Source organism: Neolamprologus multifasciatus, chromosome 23, assembly GCF_963576455.1.
Source record: "Neolamprologus multifasciatus chromosome 23, fNeoMul1.2, whole genome shotgun sequence".
NCBI classification, from domain to species: Eukaryota; Metazoa; Chordata; class Actinopteri; order Cichliformes; family Cichlidae; genus Neolamprologus; species Neolamprologus multifasciatus.
The window spans coordinates 24,330,942-24,356,397 of NC_140460.1; the positions used below are offsets into that span (position 1 = coordinate 24,330,942).

At 41.3% G+C, this 25,456-nt stretch overlaps 1 protein-coding gene and 1 long non-coding RNA gene across 14 annotated transcripts in view; one reads left to right on the forward strand and one right to left on the reverse strand.

Annotated features, from left to right (window-relative positions):
• Positions 1–50: 50 nt before the first annotated feature.
• shroom2b (shroom family member 2b) overlaps positions 51–25,456 on the reverse strand; it is a 39,725-nt gene continuing 14,319 nt past the window's right edge. For 6 of the 13 annotated variants that reach the window (XM_085150751.1, XM_085150752.1, XM_085150760.1 and 3 more), the window contains 8 exons: positions 18,208–18,324; positions 15,838–18,133; positions 15,481–15,536; positions 11,910–12,539; positions 9,138–9,629; positions 6,380–6,554; positions 6,010–6,282; positions 51–4,789 (listed from right to left, as the gene is read on the reverse strand). In XM_085150751.1, coding sequence (XP_085006877.1) covers positions 4,517–4,789; positions 6,010–6,282; positions 6,380–6,554; positions 9,138–9,629; positions 11,910–12,539; positions 15,481–15,536; positions 15,838–18,133; positions 18,208–18,324 — 4,312 coding nt within the window. In that variant the 3' untranslated portion in view covers positions 51–4,516. Of the gene's footprint in view, positions 4,790–6,009; positions 6,283–6,379; positions 6,555–9,137; positions 9,630–11,909; positions 12,540–15,480; positions 15,537–15,837; positions 18,134–18,207; positions 18,325–19,753; positions 19,848–20,149; positions 20,252–25,456 lie in introns of those variants that run through there. The other 7 variants (XM_085150758.1, XM_085150755.1, XM_085150761.1 and 4 more) reach the window with 3 other exon arrangements.
• Positions 20,246–21,505, forward strand: LOC146491646 (uncharacterized). Its single transcript, XR_014872297.1, has 2 exons — positions 20,246–20,849; positions 21,312–21,505. It is a non-coding gene; the product is annotated as an uncharacterized LOC146491646 (long non-coding RNA).

Genomic DNA, 25,456 nt, shown 5'->3' on the forward strand with positions numbered 1-25,456 from the left:
CTATAAAAATGGATAATATATAATATTTGAAACACTGAGTAAACAACAGATAAAGACACCTTCTTTTGTTTTGGCTGGTTATGGTTTCTGAATGACAAAGTTCTCTTCACCTCTGCTTTACCTCAGCCCAACCAAAACAAACAGAAACAACATGTGATGGTTTCAAAAGGTCAAAACCAAATATCTTTGTTATTTAAATATTATCAGTGTCTTACTAATCTTTTTATTCACAGGTAATCTGACACAGCTATCAGATGCTGCTTTAATACCTGTAACAGGAGCCCAAAATGCTGCTTTAAGTGAGTCACTTGTTTTTTTCCTGTACGCAGGAGTGTGCAGACATCATTACTCATGCACACAGCCGATGATAAAACATGCCTTTCTTCTAGTGCCACCAAACAAGTTCAGTTTAAGTTATGTTTAAGTACAAGGCGTAATTGTCAATTGATTGCTACAGTAATAGTTAAATCCAGTTATTTTTCCCTATTTTCATGCCCATCGATCTTCTAAGTGCTTAAATGTAATGATTATGTTCATATTTGTGCACATATGTGATGAGTGTTCAGATCTTTACATAGGAAAGGCCAAACAACCATTCTTAACATACTGTGCTGTGAAAAAGTATTTCCCATTCCTCATTTCTGATTTCCTCCTGTTTTTTGTGCATATTTGTCACAATACATGTTTCAGATCATCAGACAAATGTAATATTAAACAAAGGTACCCAGAGTAAACACAAAATGCAGCTTTCAAATGATGTTTTCATTTCTTAAGGGAAAAAATGTATTTAAACCTATCTGTCCCTGTGGGAAAATCGTGAATTTAATTGTGATTAACCAAAACTGAGTTCCGTCTCACTAAACACACTCAGGCCTGATTACTGGCAGACCTCCTTAAGTTAGAAATCACTTAAACAGAACCTGTCTGACCCACCAACCACAATTTAAAGAAACAAAGTCAGTGACATCTATCACTGTGGAACAGGTTACAAAGCCATTTCTAAGGTTTTGGGTCTCCAGTGAAAAACAGTGAGAAACATTATCCACACATGGAGAAGACTTGGAACAGTGGTGAACCTTCCTAGCAGTGACCGACCTTCCAAAATTACTCAAGGAGGTCACATAAGAACCAGAACAACATTGAAAGAACTGCAGGCCTCACTTGTGTCACACATTCAACAATAGGACAGAGACTGGACAAAAATGGCGTCCATGGGAGAGTTCAAGGAGAAAACCACTGCTGACTAAAAAGATCACAAAGGCTCGTCTCACATTTACCAAAAACATCTTGATGATCCACGTGAACATATTCTGTGGACTGACGAGACAAAACTGAACTTTCTGGAACAATTAAGTTCTGTTACATCTGACATAAAACCAACAGCGTTTCAAACAAAGAACATCACAGCAACAGTGAAACATGGTGGTGGTAGTGTGATGGGGCTGCTTTGCTGCTTCAGGACGATTTGCTGTAACTGATGGAACCATGAATTCTGCTCTGAAGGAGGATGTCTGACCATCAGTTCAAGACCTGAAGGTTTTGGAAGTGACCGAGTCAAACTCTGGACTTAAATCATATTAAGATGCTTTGGTATGGTGTTAAAAAGGCCGTTCAGATGGAAAAACCTCCGACGTGAGTGAAGAGGACAGGTCCAAAATTCCTCTGCAGTGATGACAAAGATTTATTGACAGGGATCACAAACACTGGCACAACCAGTTATGAGGTTTATGACACACTTACTTTTTCCACACAAGTAGGTTAGGCTTTTTTCCCTTTAATAAATGAAATGATCATTTAAAAACTGCATTTTTCATTTATTCTGGTTATCTTTGTCTGATATTAAAATTTGAGAGAGGCGTTAAGGAGGCCATCTGCAAATAGCGAACATGAAGTGTGGGCTGTACACGAGGCTACCGCAGGCACATCTTCACATGTTTACTTCTTACATCGGCCTCCACAGAAACACCAGCAGTGTCTCGGTCCTTTTACTCGAGAGAGCAGAAAATCAGTCACTATTTACGCACTGCTGTATCGAAAACAAGCAGGAGGAACATTAGGATGAGAAGATAGTTCATTTTTATCAAATTCACCCTTTATTCTGGCATAAATAAAATAGCTTCACTCTAAAATGAGATGTGCATCACATGTAAAAATAACATCTGGAAAGCAACAGTTTGTAATAGAAGAATATTTTCCTCAACAGATCGTAACTCTTTTTACCATTTTGGATTCAAACGTGTTCTTTCTAATCTTATTAGACAACAAAAAAGTATGTCATGAAAAAAAAATTAAACAACTTGCCTTCTTTCTTTTTTTTTTTTAGAAATGATTTTCACTGGGTAATCCAAGTTGAAATGTTTGCTGAGCAGTTAAGTGTTTCTTTACATACATTTCCAGACAAAGCTTTACAATAAATTACTACGAAATATTACCTTAAAAACATAAAACATACGTGACCCAGCCACTTTCAGCAAGTTAAATAAAAAGAACATTAGAGGGGACTGGAAACACTGCAGGGTGAGCAAAGTAACAGCGTAATTCGGTTTTATGAGCTTTGGTTTTATGAGGTGCAAAAGAAACGCAGCTTTCATACGGGGAATCAGGAAAATATCATAATTCACGTGTGGTGGCGGTTCTATGTATTAAACTTCACAAGGGTCTAGATAAAGGCTCAGTTTCATAGCTTAAAAAGGCTTCACACAGCGAGCAGCACTATCAGCATTTAACACTCAGTGTAGAAATATGTATGTATTAAAACTCACCCTTACTGTAATATTACTTGATAAATATATTGACCTTGGCTAATAGGTGTTTAAATAGTGTGATAAAATCATAGAGTTGGTTCACTTTGTGCTGGTTTGCTTTATTCCACAAAACAGACAGGGGGCGCAGCTCTTCCACAAAAAGCTGTACTTTGAGTTCCTTGCATAGACTGTATATAAAGGTTGGAACAGGAAGCCGTCACTGCAGTACCTTAAACCTGCATATTTTTTTAAATAAAGGGCACCAGGGGGCGATACCTTTAGTTTAAAAGGACTTCCAGTTGCAAAGGGGGCTAATAGTAAAGAGATCTTTGTGACCAAAGTAAACACTTAATTATTCAGTTACTGTTTTCAAGTCTTTTTGAATGAAATGTGACACACATGGCAACCAATCAGATCAATCGCCAAAGACCTATTCACATGAAGCCGCAAAGTTTTCTGTGCAGCTTGATAAATATATTCCAAGATATCAGTATTTCACTCTGGGTCTACTGACACCAATGACGATCAGAACAAGACATGCTTGCGGTCACCATTTTGTGGGCCACTGGGGCTCCTATTTTAATAGAAAGAAGTGTGGGTTTAATATAAAGACAGAAAAAAAGGGAGGGCTGGGGAAAAACTGAGAGAAATCATACAAATTCATGTTAAATTCTGCAACTATGTCTCTGTAACTTGGGCCCAGCTATTGAGTGCACTCCTCTTCCTCTCTGTAGCCACATGAGTTTAGTATGAGTATACCATTGGCTAACAACTTGTCAATCATGAGTCATTAGCCAATGGGTGTTTAGTGTCTTTGATTTCTCTGTCAAGTCCAACCCTCTGTCAACACGTCTGCTTTTGAAGCACAAAGACACCAAAAAATCTCAAGCTAAGGCTTCATAAGCAAAATTCGCTAACCAAATGGTGACGTTGTGGTCCATCGTCTTTTATATACAGTCTATGGTTTCTGGTTTCATATGTATTTGTCAGCCTCTGCTTGGGTAATGAGTAATGTTCTGACACTCTGAGCCCATTTTGCCAAAAGGGGAGTTCTGATACAGCACCTGCATGCAATAATGGTTTTATCTATTACTGACTTTAATTACGTCTGTTAAGCAGCAAAATAATGTGAAAAATAGACCAAAGCAGAGAGGTATCTTGCCGCCCTGTATGTCCAAGACAAACATGCCTGGCATGGTTCCACTAATCAAATGACAACACATTTGTGTTGTTGTCGAATCCTTCTGAGTAAAAACTGACCATCAAAAACACCCCACAGTTTTAAAGTGGACCCGTTATATGTGCTCTATGTTTATGTTCATACTACGTATGGCCATCCCTGTGGCCCAAAAGATCCAAACACTCGGTTTTGGACAGTTTTTTTTCTAGTCTTTGCTTTAAATGATGTCGTGGAGAAGTCCCACCCACTGTTTACGAGGGGCAACCAGTCAGACATATAGAAGGTAAAACAGCTGTTGTCGTGCTGCACCAGGGCCCAGAAAAAAGGAAAAAAAGGAACAATTTTAACCTGTGAGTCATGTGAAGCTACTCTAGGAGAGTCCAAGAATCACAATCAGTGGTGGTCCACTCTAAGCTGTTTAAGGTGTAACTGACTAATCCTGGTGTCTGATTTGGTTTCTGAGGCTCCTCAGTTTGGTTTTAACAAACAACAGCAACTCCACCAGCATCAAATCTAGGCTGAGGTCATAAACTCACACGCAATTCAAAGATGTTCATATAAAAATGCTACATGGTTCATCCTCTTGACTGATTCAGAGCAGTGGCCTCTGCTCTAGTGGCAGACTGTCCAACAGGCACTTCAGCTGCTCCTCGCCCAGCTTGATCTTATCTTCCAGCTTGCGTTGCTCGATGATGAGTGCAGACTTCATCTTCACGAAGTGCCTGTAGTCGTCCAGGCTCTCCATGTCCAGGTGGGCCTCCATGATGCTGGACACCAGTCGTTCCCGACGGTCCAGATTCTCCTTCAGCTCCTTGGCGTCTTCGTGCTGCCGCATCAGCAGCTTTCGCTTCTCAGTCAGGGTTTGCTGATGGACGACAGATATGAGTTATTAATCTAGAACATCATCTATGGATCATGTAACCACATTAAACCTGCTTAGTGTAGCAAAAACAGTAAAACAGAAAACTTCTTAGGAAGCGGTTACGTATTCACACAATCCAGCATTCATTAAGCTAGATTATTCTTCATTTAGAGTCCTAGAGGTAAGTTGGTAGAGACAAACACAGTTAAAGCCAGCTCCTGAGGGAAATATGTGCCATATCTGCTGCACTGTAGATTCATTACCTGAAATTAATTCCAGTTATGATTTAAGCTGCCAACAACAATAATGTCATATAATTATTCTTTTGCATTTGTTTTTTACTGCAGAGAGCTCATTTCATAACAGCAGAGAGGTACAGTACTGTGCAATTTCTTTACATTTGTTAGAAAAATAGGAAATATATGCAGTGATTTATTGAAACATGTGCAAACATACATGTAAATACAGCAGATAACGCAAAAACAGAGTTTTTGTGCAATACTAAGAGCTTGAAAGTCAATATTTGGTGTGACCACCTTTATTCTTCAGCACAGTCTACTTTCTTTTCATTTCTTTGAGTAGTCTTAAGTAGTCTTCAGGAATAGTTCTCCAGGCTTCTTGAAGGACATTCAAAGCTTAGGATGTTTCTGCCTTTTGTTCTGTTTTTTCTTTGTTTTTGTTTTAGTTTTTTTTTACGTCCGTGGTCAGGTACAAGGACTAAATTAAAGGACTAAGTAAAAATGAGTGAAGCCAATATCCAGAAGAGCCTTCTAAACCCTTCAGAGAAAGTCTGGATCCCTGGAAACAAAATGTAAAGAAATGTGGGGTGGCTCAAGACTTTTGCACAGTACTGTGAACTAAAATGTTTATACATTATTAAACTACACGTTTGGCATCAATGGACAAATACAGTGTTTTGTATGTTATGTGAATTCAATTAGCATTTTTATGAACATAAACAGAAGGTAAAGATTGTTTTACTGTTGTTATTGCAGCTGCTGTTCTGTCACTGGGCTTCAGGAGGGACGATTAAATAGATTAGCTCAAAGCTTTTCATCTTTTTCAGACGTGTTCATATTTGTAAACTACAAACAATAAATATGCTGTGAAATACACATAAACAAAACTATAAAATTAAGAGCTAAACAATGTCCTAAAACTTAGTGTAAACTTCCATAAAGCTGAGGGAAGCAGTCGATTTGGTGGACAGTGGCTGGGGTTACCTTCTCCTCTGGCGGTGCTTCATCCTCCAGGCTGTTGAGGGCGTTCTCCACCCGGGCAAGCCGGCCCGACAGTGACAGCAGCAGGCTCACCACCTTGTCCAGGTCTCCCACGAACATGCGGAACTTGTCGAGCTGGTTGGGCTGACAGACGCGCTGCACGATGGCCTCCACCTCACGGCCCAGAGCCTCATTGTCCTCCACATCCTCCTGCAGGCTTTGCCTTGCCTCCCGCAGCACCTCCAGCTTCTTCGCAAGGCTGGAGATCAGCTCTTGCTGAAGTTGATGAAGTAGACACATAAAAACAATCCATTTACTACTTTAGGATAGCAGAATGGCATGCATAATAAAACATAAAGTGGGCATATTTTACCTTTTTATTGACCAGATCCACATCCAGCTCATCCTCTGAGTCTTGCTCCTCCAGCTGCTCCTGCATGTCCTTCATCTTGATGAGGAGCTCAGCTTTAGGAGCTGACGTGTTATAGTAGGAGGAGCTGGGGACTAGCGAGGCGGCTGCTGACACAGACACTTCCTCCTCCTCCCTTCTGAAATGCACATGGACAAACACAAATACTCTGACGCAACTTTTACTGACATTGCATGTCTGCACCCAAAATCTTCGAAGTCCTCAACTGGAACTCTTCTGGTGATGACACCAAAATATAAAGACATTCGGTATGTTCAAGCAATCATCAGTTCAAACAATTGAACGTAAGTAAAATTTATTTAGATATGTCACAACTTTGCAAAAGTGTGGATAAAGACACGAGCTGTCATCCTCAGATGAGAGGAAATCAGTTAGGATATTCAGGAACAACCCAGAAACCCCCAAGGCTCAATCCTACCATGAACACCAGCATTACTGTCCACAATACAGCCAGTTTTACATCGTCATGGATTGAGATTCAAGATTCAAGAGGGTGCTGACCAAGAAATCTGACAAATTAACACCTTTAAGCTCTAATGAAATCTTCCCAACCCAAATGTCTTCTAGAGAAATGTTTTATAGTCAAACAAGACAAAGTTTGAGCTGTTCGTCCACAAATACAAAAGGTATGTTTGGAGGAATAAAGCTGAGGCTTTCAAACCTAAGAGCACTGTACCAGCTGACAAGCATGGTGGTGGTAGCATCATGCTCTGGTGCTGTGTTGGTGCCAGTGGTGCGTTGCACAGAGTGGATGGAATAATGAAGGACGTGGAGGACTACCTCCACATTATTCGACTTTATCTCAGATCAACAGCTAGATGGTTGAACCTTGGACACAGTTGTTCCAACAGGACAATGATCCCAAACACATCAAAACTGGTTTTGGATGGATAAAGCAGGCTAACATTAAGCTTCTGGAACAGCCTTCATAAAGCCCCGACCCCAAACCAATTTCTGGACTCCACTTAAAAGCTTGATCTGTGCTGGGAAATAAACCAATTTAAATTAACTCTACAAACTCTGACAAGAAGAATGACCGAATATCAGCCAGAATTATACCAGAACCTTACTGATGGCTACCTAAAGCATTTGATCCAGGGACAACTTGTTAAGGGACATTTTACCAAAAATGATTGGAAGTGTAGGTTTATGTTTGAGCTTTAATGTATTTTTTGTTGAGTTGTTGTTTTTAAAGTCATTAAAGATATGTGCTGTACAATGAGTCCATCCCTGAAAGGAACAGTTCAAAGAAATCCTTTAAAGCACCAAATTACCAGGACATTCACGCCCATGATGAGTGGATAGAAACTCCTGACCATAACTGCATTTTATTAGTATAGGAAAGGCCTTTTGCCACAAGTAGCATTAAAAAGTAGCCAGCAATAGCCAAGACAAATATGTTTTTGTCTACTAAATGTGATTTTGTACAACATCCTTCAATTATGTTGGCTGACTGTTGGTTATTTGTTTTAAGTGAATGCTAAAAACTCATTTTTATAGGTTAGTGTTTTCTTAATCTGTTCTCCTTCATTTGTTGTTATAGTTTGAAACCATGCATGTATAGGGCTGTTCGATATAATGATATATATCGGATGACGATATAAAAACGTCTACCATTTCATTTTATGCTATCGTTTGTTTCGTGGTGTCGCAAAATAAACTGTTTACGGCAATATTTTTTTGTTTTGATGGTCACTGTAGTGGCTATATTAATTTCTTAATGCTCTCTGTTTCTCTTATATTTTATATAACCACACTACGGATGGACAAGCACCTGTCTTTATACGTTGTTGTTAGCAACCACGACTGTAAAACCATCGCGTGTCCGCTTGTTTATGTTCCACATAAACCTTTCACAATAAAGCTCAAGATCCTGTTGAGACTTTTCAAAATAAACTGAATCACGTGAAAGAGCAGATTATTTACGGATGAGAAGTAAAAAAGAGCCGCCAGGTGCTAAACAATAAACCTTAGACTTAAACGTTAGAACAGGCTTTTCCCTGCAGCACGCCGTGTAATAAATACAAAGGAAACGGCGGCCGTTACAACTTAGGTCTAAAAATGTATAGTTTCATGCATCGGTTAAAACACTGGACTCCAGCTACATACGCGCAGCTGGAAACACTTCCCGCAAGTCGAGCTGCCCGAGATTCACAGAATTTACAGAAAATGTTACATTTTTGTGATTTATATCGTTATCAGACGATAGAATTCTGTATGTATGCATGTGTCTGTATGTTTTAACATGTACACTTATCTACAATGTGCAGCTTTTATTTTAACTATGAAGCTCTTTGTAACTCTGTTTTGAAGAGTGCTGTAATAATAAAGTTATTATTATTATGATTTCGAGGAAAGTGGATGAATCGAAATTCCAACACTTGTCCACCAGAGGGCAGGCTAGTCTGGCAAATGGAAAATCAGCCTTGCAGTGGACGCTTCATTCTCCAGCAGTTCACTTTTATACCTGGACTCTACTAGGGTAGCTTTGCATGATTACAGTTAGAAATAATTGTAATTTATCTAAAAGTTGGACTCAGGTTATCCTCTGTCTGAAACACATTGTTTAATCTCCTCAATAAGCTTGTTGAAACAGCTGTTATCTTTGTGTGTAAAATCAGCCTTTCTAGATCCACTTACTGTTACTCCAATCACAAAATGCACATTTTGAATAGAAAGGTTTCCTGCTGCAGTGTCCCACCTGTCTGTGCTCCTGGGGGATGATGTGAGCAGTCTGGATCCAGCTGAGGCCTTCCTGCGCTGCTGGGCCCCCTCCAGGATCTCCTCCTCTGGTGGGAAGAGCCCCTCCATCAGGTCCATGGTGGTCTTCCTGCCACTCTGGTCCAGTATGTCCACCAGAGACTTGTCTTTACCCATAATGTCCCTCACCAGCTCCTCTCTCTTGGCGTCCTCCTCTGAATGTTGGGGCCCAGGTGAACTGGGCTTGGGGGCTGACTCCTGTGCCGTCTGGCGGTTGTAGGTGCTGAACCGAGATGAGGACAAGCGCTCTGCTGCGCCCAGGGAAGGGATGCGTGGTGGCAGCTCGGACAGGCTGCAGGACCCGCTGTTCTGAGGCAGGTAGGCTCGACCCTCGCGTCCTGTGCTGCTCTCAGCATGAATGATCCTCACTGGGACTTTCCTCACCTGACCGCTAACGTCCATCACTGCGGGGCGCTTTGATTCGCTTTCTGACCTGAAAAAGAATCACAATAGGATCAATGCAGGAAAATTTAAGTCTCTGCATCCTTTTTTAAATTTTTAGTTTGATAATGTTTTAAGCACTAAATCCCCCACATCATTCACCCACCAGTCTTAATATTAACATTAGAGTACCTGTAATTATTAAAATTGACTGTCACGACCTTTATTTAGAGAGTCTAGTGTGACACAGTGTGGTATGTAGTTTTCTTTATCATCCCTGTCACTTTTACTTCATCCCTTTGCTCTGTTCCTCCTCTTGAACCTGTGCCCAAGTGGCCAGTAACCAAATTTACATGCACAGATCAGGTCAGTCTGGAAGGGCCTTAAAACTGCATGTTTTCTAACAGCCAGCAGGTGGCGACTCCTCTGGTTGCAAAAAGTATTCTGGTTGTATCGCAGTCTGTGTGCCTCTGATGTCACTAAACACTTTACTGGAGACTTTTTGGGCTCAGTTCCTGGTTTCAGGTAATATAGACACAGACTTTATTTTGTAAATCATTATTACTGTTGTGATAAAATAGAGCACGCTCAGTCGTTAGCTGGTGACAGTCAAATGGTAAAGGGCTGAGCTCAAGGCCTGTACAGACAAAAGGGTTTGTGTGGCTACTTCCGTCTTTCACATACAGTCCTTGTATCTATTTCCCCTGTGTGGCCCCCCCACTTCCAATTACCGGATCCTTTATTACACTTTTATGTTTAACTTTCCAGGCATTTTACTACCAAATTCTAAATTGTTTACTGACTCTACCTTTTTGTTTGGTTTCCTCTCTGGCACCTTTAAATTAGTTTGACTTTTATTCTCAAAGACTAAAAAGAAATCTGATGTTACAAATCTTCCATGTGAGAAGACATGGCTCCAGGGTAGACTGAAGCAATATTTCAGGCCAGAAATTTGATTCCATCCCAGGCCTCAGAGTCTGATTTCCTGGTGGCCTGGTGGTGGTTTTGGTCTGCAGTGAATGCTCGACTATAGCATCAAAACCACTTTGAAAAATAACAGGAAAGTCTGGCTGTTTGGAAGCAAAATATAAAGAAATGAGGGGGCGCAGTGCTTTATAACAAGAAACTGTGAGTCTGTTTATGAGTCTGTTGTGATCAGTGCCATCCTCTATGCTGCTGCATGTTGTGGCAGCAGGTTGAGGGTCGCAGATGCAAGGCCAGTAATGTGGGGATGGAGCTCGGTTCCCTTAAGATGGTGTCGGAGAGGCGGATGTTGTCCAAGATAAGGACAATACCTCTCAACCCCTCCATGACATGCTGGCCAGTCACATGCTCACGCTCAGTACATGACTGAGATTACCCATAATTCACCACTGAATGACACAGGATCTCTGTGATATTCTGGATATTTATAACTGAGCTATTTGTATGTATATTAGAGCTATTTCTTATATTTTGTAAACTTTGTAATATATTGTATTATTTAATTTAGTTCAGTCTGTTAATGTTGTTGTCTTGGAGCGACTGTAGCCACATAATTTCCTTTAAGGATTAATAAAGTATTCTGATTCAGATTGATCGCCTGCAAAGCTAAAAACAAAGAAGTACAAAGACAATCTGGAAATATCTATTCAGACAAAGACCAGCTGTAAAAGAAAAATGGCAAAAGGTTTGATCAAACCTCTGCTGAATAATATGCATAATAATTGTTTTTTTTCCCACTATTTCCAGGTTCCTGTTTTAAAAGTGCATCCTCAGTCCTACAATTATTATGGGACATGTAGTTCAATAATTACAGCTCTCAGAGCAGTTTCTGGTGTTAATCCTAAGACTGATCTTTAACAGCATCATTTAAAAAGAACAAATGATGTGGGGGATACACACAATTTGCAACAACATGATCACATTTGTCATTACAAGGTAAATTTTCTAGATAAGATGGATGACAACAAATAATATTAAACTTCAACTGATTAAAAGAGGCTGAAACATGAGGGAGAGATTTATATAAAGCGAGTTTCTAACTGGAGGAAGAATCGCTCGCTGAACTTGAGTGGAAATCAAAGGTCAGAGTTTTCATGTGGCATTGAGAAAATTACAGCCTCCGGTCTGATTCTGTGAGCACTTTTTTGCATCCACAGCTGCTGGTAGACCGGCTACGTCACCGCTTCGGTCATTATTTATCTTTTGTTTGTGCGCTGTTGTCGTGTTTTCAATCTCACGTTCCCTCCTGGACATGTTTACCTAAAGCTGCTCCTCAAAGCATCTTCCTCTGGGAACAGGGAAGGAGGAACTTTACGTAACAAGGAGGCAGAGAGGTTAAGCTGCTTACCTGAGCATTGAGTCATTCTGCACAGACGCGGCGGGCGGTTTGTCAGTCAGCCTCGGTGGCGCAAACTGTGGCGAGGGGGACCGTGCTCCATCAAGCCCGGGAAGAGGCAGAGGGGCCGCGCAAGAGGTGGAAGAGGAGGAGAGAGGGGATGAGGAAGGAGAAGGTGAAGCCGGCTGTTCCTTCACCTCATGTCCTTCAGCTGCTTTGCTCTCGTCTGCACAGGACCTCTCTCTGAGGCGAGGGGAGCTGGCCGAGGCGGGGCCAGCAGAGGAGACCTGATCAGCAGCGGCAGTGGAGGTGGCAGCATGGTGCTGGGTGTCAGAGGCAGAGCTGGACAGAGGCTGGACTCCAGCCGGATCTGCCTGGGCGCCAGCGAGGAATTCCTGGGAGGAGGATGTGGTTTCTAGGCCTAAATGGGGCCTGGGTGGCGGCAGGAGGCTCTGGGTTTGTGGCGGCTGGGCTGGGTGCTTGGAACCAGGGCTGGGGCTGAGGCTGCGAGGGCCGGAGGACAGTGTGGTGTGGGCGGGAATGGCAGCGGGATTTGTCCTTTGGTCAGGGAGCCCTGGGGAGGGGCCCTCGACCAGCTGTGGGCTGTGGTCGGGCTCATAACTCCGACTCTCCGACTTCACTCTAGAGGTCAAAATAAAGACAAACCTCATCATAAGCACCTGAGGAATATCAAACATCACGTGGCTTAAAAATACATCAATTCATTTCATCTCCAACACGATGATTCAGACATTTTCAGTTCACATCTCAGGAATGTTAAAATATGTGCTGCCTCCTTTTAAGTCAGTTCAGGGAAGAAACTGGGCAACAATATGAGGTTTATCAGGATGTTTGAACCACATGTCTGAGCAAAAAAACAAGTCTGCAACAATATTTTAAAAAAATAGAGTTTAATACAGTTTATTCTCCTATTTTTATTTGGATAGCTAGATAAATGCCTAAAACAGCTCATTTTCTAAATTAATAATCATGAACGGTCTCCCCCCTGTCTTGTTATGAGCAGACACCTCTCCCACATGGTGATATGAGCCTTGAAAGTTTAACCAAAACACACCTTCTGAAGTTTTCTCCACTGAATTATGAGAAAACAAGTAAAAGAGGGGATCAAACGCTTCACAGACATTAAACTGCTGCAGTTGTGCTGATGAAACTATATATGGAGATATGGAAAAAACAGATTTTATCTTTAGATTTACACCCACTCCAAGTGTCACAAATTGCCTTCATAATTTCATATGGATTTCTCCTGTACTTATGAAATTATGCAGGAAAACATCATATAGATTTTGTACTTAAAGGGCTGATCACTGGGAAAGTATTCACAATATTTCTTAATTAAATATTCTAAAGTTCTCAGCTGGTTAAACAATTCATCAGATCTTATATGGAGCAACTTGTGCAAAATTCAACCCTCTTGGGTGAGGTGTTTCTGGCATATCTGACTGGGACGAGACCCTGGGGCAGGTTTACATCAGGTTACATGGATACAAAGTTCAGAAGAACCTGTTCACCTGGTGCATTTGAGTAATATTACTGATGACTTTGAGGTTCACAGGTGTGGTTTGAGTGAGTCTATTACAGTTCACGACACCCGAACCACGAGTGTGAAAACCAAACACAGAGCTTGGATTACAAGGGAGCTAGTCCACAGTTAGGGGCAGTGAATAATTACAATAACCACTGAAATGTTTCCAGGGAACCAAATCTTAAAGCTTTTATATGACTCGGACCCTCCAAAACCTGTTCTTCCCATTTTTCACGTATCAAAAACCAGCATCCTGCAGCTCATCACTGAGCTTAAAAAGAGCTCTGATGCATATGCTGTTAGATTGCATTGCATGCTTTTTATATTTGCAGATATATTTTTAGGGATTGACAGTTTTAAGGAACATTATTCACATAACAGGCTAAAATATCTAAACATGTTTAGAAGAATATGGTATTATTAGATATCTAACACGTTAATTTTAAAAATGTAGGATGTTTTGTTTCTTTTTCCATTTAATATATACAGTTTGATGGGATAAATAAAAGAGTAAATGTGGAAAAATCCAATACAACAAAAGAAAAAAGTGCATATTGTAACACCAGAAAGAAAGAATTTGAGCATCACTTTGGCTTACACCTCTGAGTGAAAATTATGCTGAAAGATGAGTTTGAATTTCCCTTTTTTCTTAAAGGTGTTTATATCCCACCTTGCATACCAGGCAGCACATCAACAAAAGGAGTGAATGCTGAGGATTACTGATCATGTATGCAGCAGACAAGTGTTCTTTGTCAGCAGCAGCTTACGGATAAACTGATACCCTCTCCACCCACTGTAAATCCACAGTAGCTTCAGACACGTTTTGTAAATAAGGGTGTAGTTGACGACTGGAGTCTGAGGAGAATCTATTCACCCAAACCTGAGCTTCAATAGCAAAAGATAAAGTTAGAAAAAAAAGGTTCTAGTTTGACTGAAAGTGATCACTTCAGCTCAGGAAGCCTGAGAAGAGAAACTGAGAGCAGTTCTTTCTGCACTGAAATGTCACAGACTGGATAAATTCCACATTTATATGAAACCAAACAGATATTTCTTCCTGTCAAATGTCCCACTGCAAAGTGATGAGTATTCCTCTAAACACATTATAGGAGTTGGTGAACATAGAAGAAATGTTTAGAAAAGTCTGCAGCCACCCCCTATTTATTTGCATTTTGATTTAAATAAGCCAGGCTTTTTGTAATTTTTAAAAGTGGTCTTCTTGTGGTCTGAAGGTCAGTCAAAGTTTTTCTTTGGACATTGGCTTTCAAGAAGCCATTCTCAAAGAAACGAAACAGGGAGAAAAAGCTGAGGTATGCACAATTGCTCAAGAACTGCACTGAAAATCAGTCGGAACAGGTCTAATGGAGTGATGAATCCAAATTGGACATTTTTTGGTCCAAATGTCGTCAGTGTGACACAACAGTGTCTACTCACTATTATTGGAGAACTTGGCAAAATTGATGAATTATGAACACAGAAAAGTACCATCAGATTTTGATCCACCATGCAATACCATCTGGAAAACATCTGATTAACAACAGCTTTATTTTCAAGCATGTGAATAATCCCAAACACACTGCCAATGCAGTAAAAGCATACGTGGACAGAAAACACACAGTGGAGCTCTATCAGTCATGGATCGGCCTCCCCAGAGCCCGGAGCTCAACATTATTGAAGCAGTGTGGGATCATGTTGACAGGGAACAGAACAAAAGGCAGAAACAGCCAAAGAAGAGCTTTGAATGTCCTTCAAGAAGCCTGGAGAACTATTCCTGAAGACTACTTAAAGACATGACAAGAATACTTTGTTTTGGCTTAATATACTGCAGTTTACACATGCTTCACTAAATTGCTGCACATAGCTTCCATTTTTCTAGCAAAATATAAAGAAATGAGACATGTCTCAAGACCTGCACAGTACTCTAACTGTAGATGCAGTGAATGATTCGTGAATCAAAACCCAGTGCTGTTTTTCTGTATATTAGTGGTACATTAGTATATTAATCTGTATATTAGTAGTCCAATCAAAAATTATTCTTACCTGGTAGCTGAACTGCCCTTTTGGGCCTGAGTGTCTCTCCAAGCAGAATGAATTTTCTGCAATAAGAAGGTGAAGTTTAGTGTGCCATTCATAGAAAACATCAGCATCAGTTTGCTCGTTTAAATACTTAGTACACTTTAGGGTATTTGTTGTGCATATTTTTACTTCTCAAGAGTAGTGTCATAAAGGCTTCTTAGAACTGTGACTCCATTTTTCCCTTATCTTAAATAGGACTTTTTAGTTGCCCAAACCTAACCAACAGCCAAATATGCTTTACAACTTAAGGTTATCTTCCAACTGACTTTTGTACTTTTTTGTTGTTTGGCGGAATATATAAACCATCCTAATCTTGTTCACCTGTGTATAGAAGTCTGCAGAAGGCGAAGATCTGGATCTCTCATGGATGCAGATGGCCTTCTCTTCTGCACCTGCATCTAAGATATTCTCCGCTGAGTGATACCGCCCTTGCGTCTTGCCTTCCGATGACTTCTTCTGCTTGTTCCATGTGGCCTGATACTCGGCAAATGTTCCGAGCCTCTGCTGCTCTAGTAAGACTTCGTTATGTCCAGGGTTGAGGTGGTTGGGGTCTGTGGATGGAGGAGGCTCAACAGATCCTATAGAAGGTGCTCTCCCTTTGGGTTTGCCCGACTCATCCAGGTCTGTGTTTGAGTTTGCACTCTGACCTGACTTCAGTACAGGCCTGGAAAAGGCTGGTTTCGCCTCAAAGAACTTCCTCCGCTCCCCAAATGACCCTGCTTGGGATTCTCCTTCCACTCCCACTTTGTCTATTTTGTCAGGCTCTGAAAACGAGTGCGTCCTCTTTGCCAGTTGACATCGCTTACGTCCTCTAGCACGCCCATTTGAGGTTTTAAGCACAGAGGCCTCTGGTCCCTGGGGTTCTAGGTCTCGTCTCTGGAAGGAAGTGGCCTGGAGGACCCTGGCCTGCGCCTCTTTCAGGTGGTCCTTGTAAGTATTTGAATAGGAAGCAGCAGAAGATGCAGAAGCTTCCATAGATCTCCATTCCTCTGCATCCTCATCCTCTGCATCACAAGTCAGAGTTGCAGCACTGCGGCTCTTTTGCAGCTGGGCTCGCTTCTGCTGGATCTCTTTCCGAAGGGTGGTGGCATAACGGTCACTGCGGCGATTTGCTTTTCCACTGCTAGCAGCCATGGTGTCACTGGTGTCCTGGGTGGACAAGACAGTTGTGGTTGTTGCTGCCAGAGTCTTGTTTTCCAGAGTCAGGGAGTGGAGGAGTGGAGTTTTCAGGGCGGTTATTCGTTGGTCTTCTTGAGGGACCCATGGGTCTTGATGTCTTGGAAGATTAGCCTTGTGATCTTTGACTTGATGTACTGGAAACTGTATTTTCATGTCATTAGTGTGACCTTCACCTCTCTTTGCAGTATCCTCTGGACTACGTCTTTGAACAGAAATTTCAGAGGTCTGGTGGTTGTAGTGAAGTCCATTCCCAAAGTGGGAATGGGTATGGCATTCCTTATTTTCAATATAAGGCATTTGGGACTGAGGCAGTGAGTACTTTGCCTTAGTGTTAGTCTTCAGGGAACTTGGGTACCCTGTTTCATTGCTGTTCACCCAGTGGTGTTTCTCTGTTTCTGTCATCCGGCTTTCAGTTTTTCCCTGCCTAGCCTTGTACTGCGCAGTCTTACTTGCAAGACCGTAGTATCTCTTATGCCCTCCACTCTCCAGGTTTGGGTTTGCAGCAGTGCTTACCATGGATGCTGCAGAGTGCGGCATCTGCCTGCGGCTGAAAGCATTTGTGGGCAGATCCTGGAGGCTGCGGTAGTAGCTTCCTACACTTTGGGTCTTGGTGGGAGGAGCCTTTCCAGTCTGCAGGAAGTAGAAGGGACTTTCATCACTGAACTGCCTCTGGTGGGCAGGTGGTTGGGTGTAATGAAACTGTCTGACATCACTGCTGGACAAAGAGAAGTGTTTGTTGGGGTTGAGCTGGTTGTGGTTGTAATCAGCCGGCATGTTTGGATGGAGGAAGTCTTTGGCAGGTATTGGGTTGAAGCTACGTCTGGTTTCTGAGGATTTCTCCTGATGGGATCTGATGCCATTGTGGTGGTTACTTTCTGGCAGTTTTTCAAATGATGTGCCGTGGCTTTTTGCTGGACCTTCAGAGTATGGAAACACCTTTGTAGCTGCAAAACTGTCACTACGCAGGGGAGGAGGTGGCGGAGGAGGAGACTGAGACTTTTTCCTGTCTGGTACCTGCCACACTGGGCCTACGTTGGGTCTCCCTGCAATGGAAACACGAGATGCTGGCTGCTCCTTCCAGCCTCCGTTCCCCAGTGTTGGCTGCAGATATCTGGGCCGCTCATTCTGCTGAGGTCCTTCATTGTGAACACCCTTGAAGAAAATGCTTTCAGTGCTTGTTCCCTTTCTACCAGATGCATTAAGGTCATGAACAGGGGGGCTGGAGCCACTTGAGAAACAGCTGAACCCAGAGTCCCTCTTGCCTGGTCCCAGTCCACAGATTGGCTCAACACTGCTGGTGTATTTATTTGGGGAAAGACGACCTGCTGGGTAGGGATGTGAGGGACGCTCAAGTTTCTCCATGTTTTTCACTGAGCTCATCTGACTGGTTTGCTGATGCTGAATGTTCTGATCTCCTTGAGTGGACGACTCTTTGGGCCTGGAGGGGATGATAAGAAAAAAAATATTGTGATCTGTCTACTAAAGACAAGATAAACCACCAAAAAAGCTCACCTTGCTTCATGCTTTGGCTGCCAGACTGGGGCTTGGGTAGCCTCTCTCTCAGGAGGCTCCTCCTCTGTCAGCTTCGAGGCATACCAGGAATGAGGACGTGAGCTTGGGTCATTCTTCCTGCAAAGCAGAAGCACAGCAAACAATTTCTCAATACTCTTTCTCAAATTCTTTCATAGAAGACAAGAGTTCACAGAGTTCTACAGGTTAACATTTCTTCATGGGCTTTGCAGGCCACCATCATCCAAATCCTTCCCCCTGATACCACTGTGTATTCAATCGTTTCAGGACAATAGAGTATTTTAAACAGTGTAAATAGTCTTATTACTCCACAGAAATGCAAGGAAAAACAAACAAAACAACCCATGATCATTAGATAAAATTTATGGCACCATTACAAACACAAATATTTACAAAGAACTGGTAAGAATTATATAGCTACACTGTCCAAAAACACTAAAATTAATAACTATAGTTGTAGCAGACTTGTGACCTGGCAGCGTTTGCTCTGGACCCACGTTTTAATCATTTTTTGAATGAGTTCTTCTTTCAGTGACACTTTTTGACAGCTAAAATCGTCAGCAGAATCTAATCTCACAGCACCATATATGATTTAGCGGTCGGATGCCTGATAGCGGGTAGTGGGATGTTATTCAATGATGGCTGGCAATAGCAAAACCAGGGGAAAATATATATTTCTAGAGAAAATATACTTACATATTGTTTAATATTTGCTATAACTTAACACTGAAGTGACCAAGCTATTGTGTTGACTAAAATGACTGAGTCTTAATATTTTAATAGCTCTGTTGTCTTTCTCATATCTCTATGAGAGATATTCAAAAATGTAATGTTATTAACTATACTTTTAAATGAAAACTGGCAGCTTGCACATCTGGAAAGCCACCAGCAGTGCTGAAAGGTATCTACAAGTTTTAGAGCAACATGTGCCTGACGTCTTTTTTTCAGGGAAGGCCTTGCATATCAAGGACAAAAGTCCAGAAGTAGGTCTCCTCCATTCCCAGATGTTTGTAGACTTGTTTAAAAAAGAGAGGATGCTACACAGTGGTAAACTTGACCCCGTCCTAACTTTTTTGAAACGTGTCGCTGCCATCAGATTCAGTACGAGCTAATATTTTTCCTAAAATACATTTTCTACAATAAAATTAAAAAAAACCTGCCATGTTTCATTTCTATTGTCCACACTAATTAATAGGAAAAGCTATGAAAAGTAGAAGCAGATTGACAAACACATGATAGGAAACATTTTTATAACAATATCACAACAACACCTAGAATGACAGGGCACCCAGTGACTTGAAGTTTAATGAATATTTGAATAATTAAAAATCATGATCATTCCTAATATTCAGATATGCTGTTTGTTTAAACTGCAAAAAGCAACTTTTGCAGATGAACAAATTGATTATTTTTAGTAACACATTTGTGATCTCGAATAACAAATAATTATTTGTTTTGGGGGGGGGGGGGGGGGGGTGCTCACTGTGTGCCTCAGGCCTGCAAACCCTATTTTAAACATCATCAGTACCTTGATAGGTAAGACTCCACAAAGGTAAATCGACAGCTTCACAGTTTAATTTTGCTCACACCAAACATGCACGTACCCCTTGAAGCGGTTCTTCCTGGAAAGCATGTTGAAAAAGGATCATGGACATAAATTTTTCCACAAAATATAAAACCACAAGAAAACCATGCAAGCAAGTCATGTTAATGTGCTGTACGTGTAAAATCTGGTAATTCCCACATCACAGAACTGATGACAGACACAAACGTGCAAGTAAACTAAAGGTACTTGGACAGCTAGCACCATACACATTAAACTACTACAAAAGAACACAAAGCACAAAGCTCAATGATCTGACGCCATGTAGGTCCACCAAAAAACTACCAGCAAACAGCCAGACACAAGCTAACTGGATGGTACCTCATAGAGCTTCGCAAAATCTTGGTGAGAAAGCTCCTCGCCACATGCACCTCAGTTTCTGACGGCATTGTACTTGGTGACACAACATCTACCATTTTAACCCTGATGGGCAGTGGGCAAAGAAGAGAAGCAGGAAGAAGAAAAGGTGGAGGAAAAGTCAAGAGTTAGAATAAAAGATGTCAATCAAATGTAGTTTTTTACTGCTCTGGTTTTTCCCACAGGGACACGTACACCTCCTTTCCTTTTTCAGTCTACACGTGACCTTAATTTACAAAATAAGCCTCACTTTTTTCCCCAGAATGATCTGAAACTAGCAGTTGAGCTCATGAAGTCATCTGGAAAGTGTTTCCTGAGGTGACAGAGTGAGGGTGCTGAGGACGGTTTTCCCATAAACCTCTAAATGGTTCTGGATAGTTATGCTTAAATCTATTTCCTGTTTTATTTTGTAATCACTGGTTCTCATGGATTCCTTTTATTTCTTCACTGTGACTACCCGGCTCTCATCAGTTTCTAGCCAGCTAATAACTAACCTCAGCATATAAGGATAATATTAGTTATACAGCAGCTTTTAACCAGAAAGTCAGTGACTCTGATCCGGCACACGATTCTTCATAATTCACAGGTTATTGCCCGTAAAATAATACAATGAGCTCACAGTGTGCAACTTCCACCAACATCTGAACAATACTCTAGGACAGCGGTCCCCAACCCCCGGCCACAGACCAGTACCGGTCCGTGAGTCGTTTGGTACCGGGCCGCGAGAGTTGAGGCTCGGGTGTGAAATGTATGTTTTTCAGGGATTTTATCGTTAATTCGGTTTCCCTGGGTGTTTTCCCGTGTTGTAGTTGTGTGTCTTATTTTGAAAGAAATATTTACGCATTACCATAGCGAGCAGAGCGCATTAAGGGGCAGACAGGAGGATGTTACTCTCAATGTTGTTGGCAGATTTCAGGAGGACGCTGCTAATAAAGTTACACAATTACACAGTGAATTCACGTTTATTATTATATTTACAAAATACCACAGTTTTTGTCTTGGTCGTATCATTTTATTTTGTTGTATTTATCCACGACACCTTAAAGGCCGGTCCGTGAAAATATTGTCTGACATTAAACAAGTCCGTGGCGCAGTAGAGGTTGGGGACCGCTGCTCTAGGACACAGGTGTCAAATATGAGGCCTGGAGGCCAGAATCGGCCTGGCAGAGACTCCAATCTTCTACAACTTTGGAAAATGTGAAGGACAGCATGAACGGTATTTTCATAACTTTTACAGAGTCAAACCTGACTCGCAGTCATTCATGTTACACCTGGTGAAAAAAGTTTTTTCCGCTATCTGCTTTAGATATTTGTTTGTTTGTTTTTTAAAAATTGGTTCATACCAATTTACACAAAATACACAAAAGGATTAAGAAAATTTGGGGATTTTTGGGCACTTTTATATTTTATTTGTCTAGCTCGCAGTTGGTCCCTGCTGGTCCTTAAAAATAATGCAAGTTTAAAGCTACAGCTGTTGTTTAATTGCAGTCTTTGTGAGAAACAAGTTGGACCGTGATGTGTGACATTTAACTGAGCCGTCTTGTCATTGTTTTCAAGTGTAAGCTGTTAACTTGTGAGGAACATTTAATCCAGAATGATGTCTAAAGGTCAAGCGAGCAGGTTTACTGGCTCCTGGACTTGATCCGTCTCTTACTGTGAAGGACTTTCAAATTAAGAGATGGATCTGTCAGAGACATATGGTCCCGCTGGAGCTTAGCAGCTTAGAAAAATTACATCTGAGTTGGACACCCCCAAACCTCTCTTTGATACCACTCCTTGATATCAACCTAGCTTTCTTTTTCATCTTAGCTGGTGCTTTAAAACACACACTGCTGTTTATTTGTCCAGGAATGAAATATCTGGACCAGATGAGACTTTTACCGGCCCTGAGCCAAACATTAACCCTGCCAGGCCGCGATGGCGACGCCACATTCTTTCAGCAAAGGAATGCAGGGAGGTATTTTCCCTCGCTTCAAGCGGGACAGCGATACTGGCCGCCTTCCATGATTCGCTGTGATGGAACAAATTTTCGAGCATTATCTAAATATTTATACTTTTCTTATTATTTTCTCAGAAGTTTAGTAAGTCAAACTTTTTCAGATAATAATGAGATTTTTTTTTCAAATTGTATTATTTTTTTAAAATTGTATGTATTTATAAGCATCCAAAGGTTTGATTGATTCAATAAATGTTTTGGTTTTTGGTCTTTGGTGCCCTTTGCTGTGTTGTTTTGTGATCTGAAGGTTCAAAAATCTTTCCTACTACAAATCTGGTAAACTTTATTTATTGTACAGTTTGGTAAAAATGGAGCGTTTGGAGTTTATAAGCAGCTTTCTTAATTTGGGATCTAAGGAGTACACTATGAAGCCAAATTAATGGGATAGCGAGGTATTTTGTTGCCTGGCTATATTAACATTATAACTTGTTTTAAGTCCTGCTCTCTGTCTTAACTTCACTGGTTTCACTGGTATCTAATCAACATTCGACACTTTCCCTGTTTGCTTCACATTATTTCCTGAAGATCAGCGTCAAACATTTTGGGTCTGGCAGCACTAAGTGCGATATTCCCTGCACAAGGTTTCATACTTTCAACCTGAGCTGAGCCTGTAGTGCAGTAAAGTTGAGCCATGGAGCACCGTGATGGGAATGCAGAAAGTCTGTTTTTACACTGTAACAGAACACACATTAGAAAACAGAGGATCAAAACAAATACAGCTGAGATATGAGTGACTAGTGTTGGGCCTGGGTGAATTTATTTTAACATTAGCCTCCCATATTTCTTTACATTTTCCCATATCTGCACAATCATTTGCTGTTTCTACAGAGTCGATATCTGTATTTAATCACCAACACTGCCTCCCCTCCATGCGACAAAAGTGAGAGCTCCAAACAAGCTGCTGCACAAAGAAAATGCAAATGTCCCCTCTTTCTAAAGCGCTGAGGGTCTATTGTCAGGGGGGCGCAGCTGTGCTGTCACAGATATTGCTTCCAGGAAATACGAGCCGCACCGCGTTCATTCAGGAAGAACTGAACCTGAAACTGAAACGTGGCTGACCCACATGGCTGCGAGAGCGATACAGTCAGCTTTCAGTTGGGCCTATTGCTGAAGCAGAACAGAAGCAGCAGGCTCCCAGTCACTTGCTGTGGATGGCTGATATTAAACATTTTTGTAAAAGGGTGTAGCTCAGGAGGAACAGCAGGTGTTCTACTGCTCGGGAGGTTGGTGGGACGATCCCTGGCTGCTCCAGTCTGCATGCTAAAGTGTTCTTGGGCAAGATACTGGACTTGAAGTTGCTTCCCATGCATTCATGTTCATCAGAGGGCAAATGCTAAAAAAAAAAATGCTTGCCTTAAATGAGGCATGTTGTGTAAAGTGCTCCAAGAGGACAATTAGAATGGAAAAGTAAATACAGTAAGAACCAGCCCGATTACCAAACGATTAATAATAAAATGATTTGGCTCTCCGACCCAGCTACAGTCCAGAGGTACCCTGGGATGCAAGCAAGCATCATCGCTTGAACCACATGAAAAGTAACAAATGATCTTTAGAAGCTACTCATCTTGACTTCTTAGTGAATATTTGACTACTGTAAATAAAATCTGGATCTGAAAAAAACAGCGAGAGCTTTGTTGGACCGTGTGAAACAGATGGAGGTTACAGTCAAAGGAAGAACAGATAATATTCCCACCTGATTGGTTACTGAGTTAAAGCCAATCCGTGCCAATCATGGAGCAGAATCTTCTAATGTAAATCTTTGATAAAAAAAATAAATAAATAAGAAAATGCAGAGTTTGCGTAGATTAACGTTTGAGTATTGAGGATGAACTAAAGCTACACTCTCTGCAAAAGTTAGCAGTCAGTGTAGAAACAGAACAGCTGATGCTTCAAGATAAGATTTTTACAGGGTGCAATAAAGGTGCTACAACAGTTACACAAACAAAGAGTTCAGTCCCTTAGTAACCAGCTGTGACGCTCTGATACTGTCACTTCTATTGCAAATAATAGAGTCACGACGATAACCACGAGTCCACATTATGACCATATGTTAATCATTAGAGACCGTGCCGTGCATATGTCTCGAACCAGCCTTCATTTCTTTATATTTGCTAGGAAAAGCAAGATCCATGAATGCTAGTGTTCCACTGTGTGTTTTTCTATCCGAGCATTGACGCGTGTCTGTGATCATTGTCGTGTTGATTCATAGGTCAGAGTTAAGTGGCTTTACAAACAAAAAATATTCCTATGAAAATGGTCAGGTGTGAGGACTGGACTGAAAATGAGCGAAAAAGCAGCCAATGTCCCAAGAAACACTCCTCAACAGGACTTTAAAAAAAAGAAGAAAGTCTGGCTCCTTGGAAGCAAAATATAAAGAAAAGATGAATGGCTCAAGACTTTTGCACAGCACTGTGTAATAGATCATTAGGAATGAAGTGGGATAGTTCTGAATGAAAGCTTTCCTGTAATAACATGTTGTTAATTAATTAAAAACGACTGAAACAGATTCAGCAATTTATTTCTGATCTCCTCAATTATTAATAACGTGTATCTGCTGTTAACTCTGAACTTTACCATTACCTTCATCCTAGTATGGAGCACGCGTCATCTGATCTCAGTGCCAGTACTTGTCATCTTCTTTATATTCAGTTGGTATATCTCATAGTTTTAAGTTGCTCCAGTGTGAAAACCATTTCTGCTGCCTCTGCAAGCTGCTTTGCAACACACTATGGTCAAAATTTATACCTTTTCTCTGATTGCTCAAAACTGTCCCCACCACTAATTTAGTGCTAATTCTACTACTCTGCTTACAGTTGTAACCCGTATTTGAATCCTCTCTCCAGCACCTTTCAGAGCCGAGCGGCATTTCACCGAGTTTCAGTAATAATCTCTGCATCATCACATGATGTACAGAGGAAGCAGAGGGTTGGTTGCTTAGTTGGAGCCAGGGGAGGACACAGTGTGACGACATCAGGAAGCAAACGCAGGTATCTCTGTCACTGTTTCCAAAAGTCTGTGTACCCTGGAGGGATTTTATTTGCGTTTTTTTTTTTGCAGGCGGTCAGCTTTCAATGACCTAAAAGGGAGCTTGCATCTGAAAGAAATGCTCAAACTTACAATAAAATCCCCAAGTATCTGTCAAAAAAGGCTTCGAAGGTCAAAAACGTATAAATATCTAAAACACACCTGCTCCAGACAGCAGCAAGTCTTCAGATCTATCTGACACCGTGCAGAAATCAGGACTATTATTTTAACTAAACAATGATATTAATGAA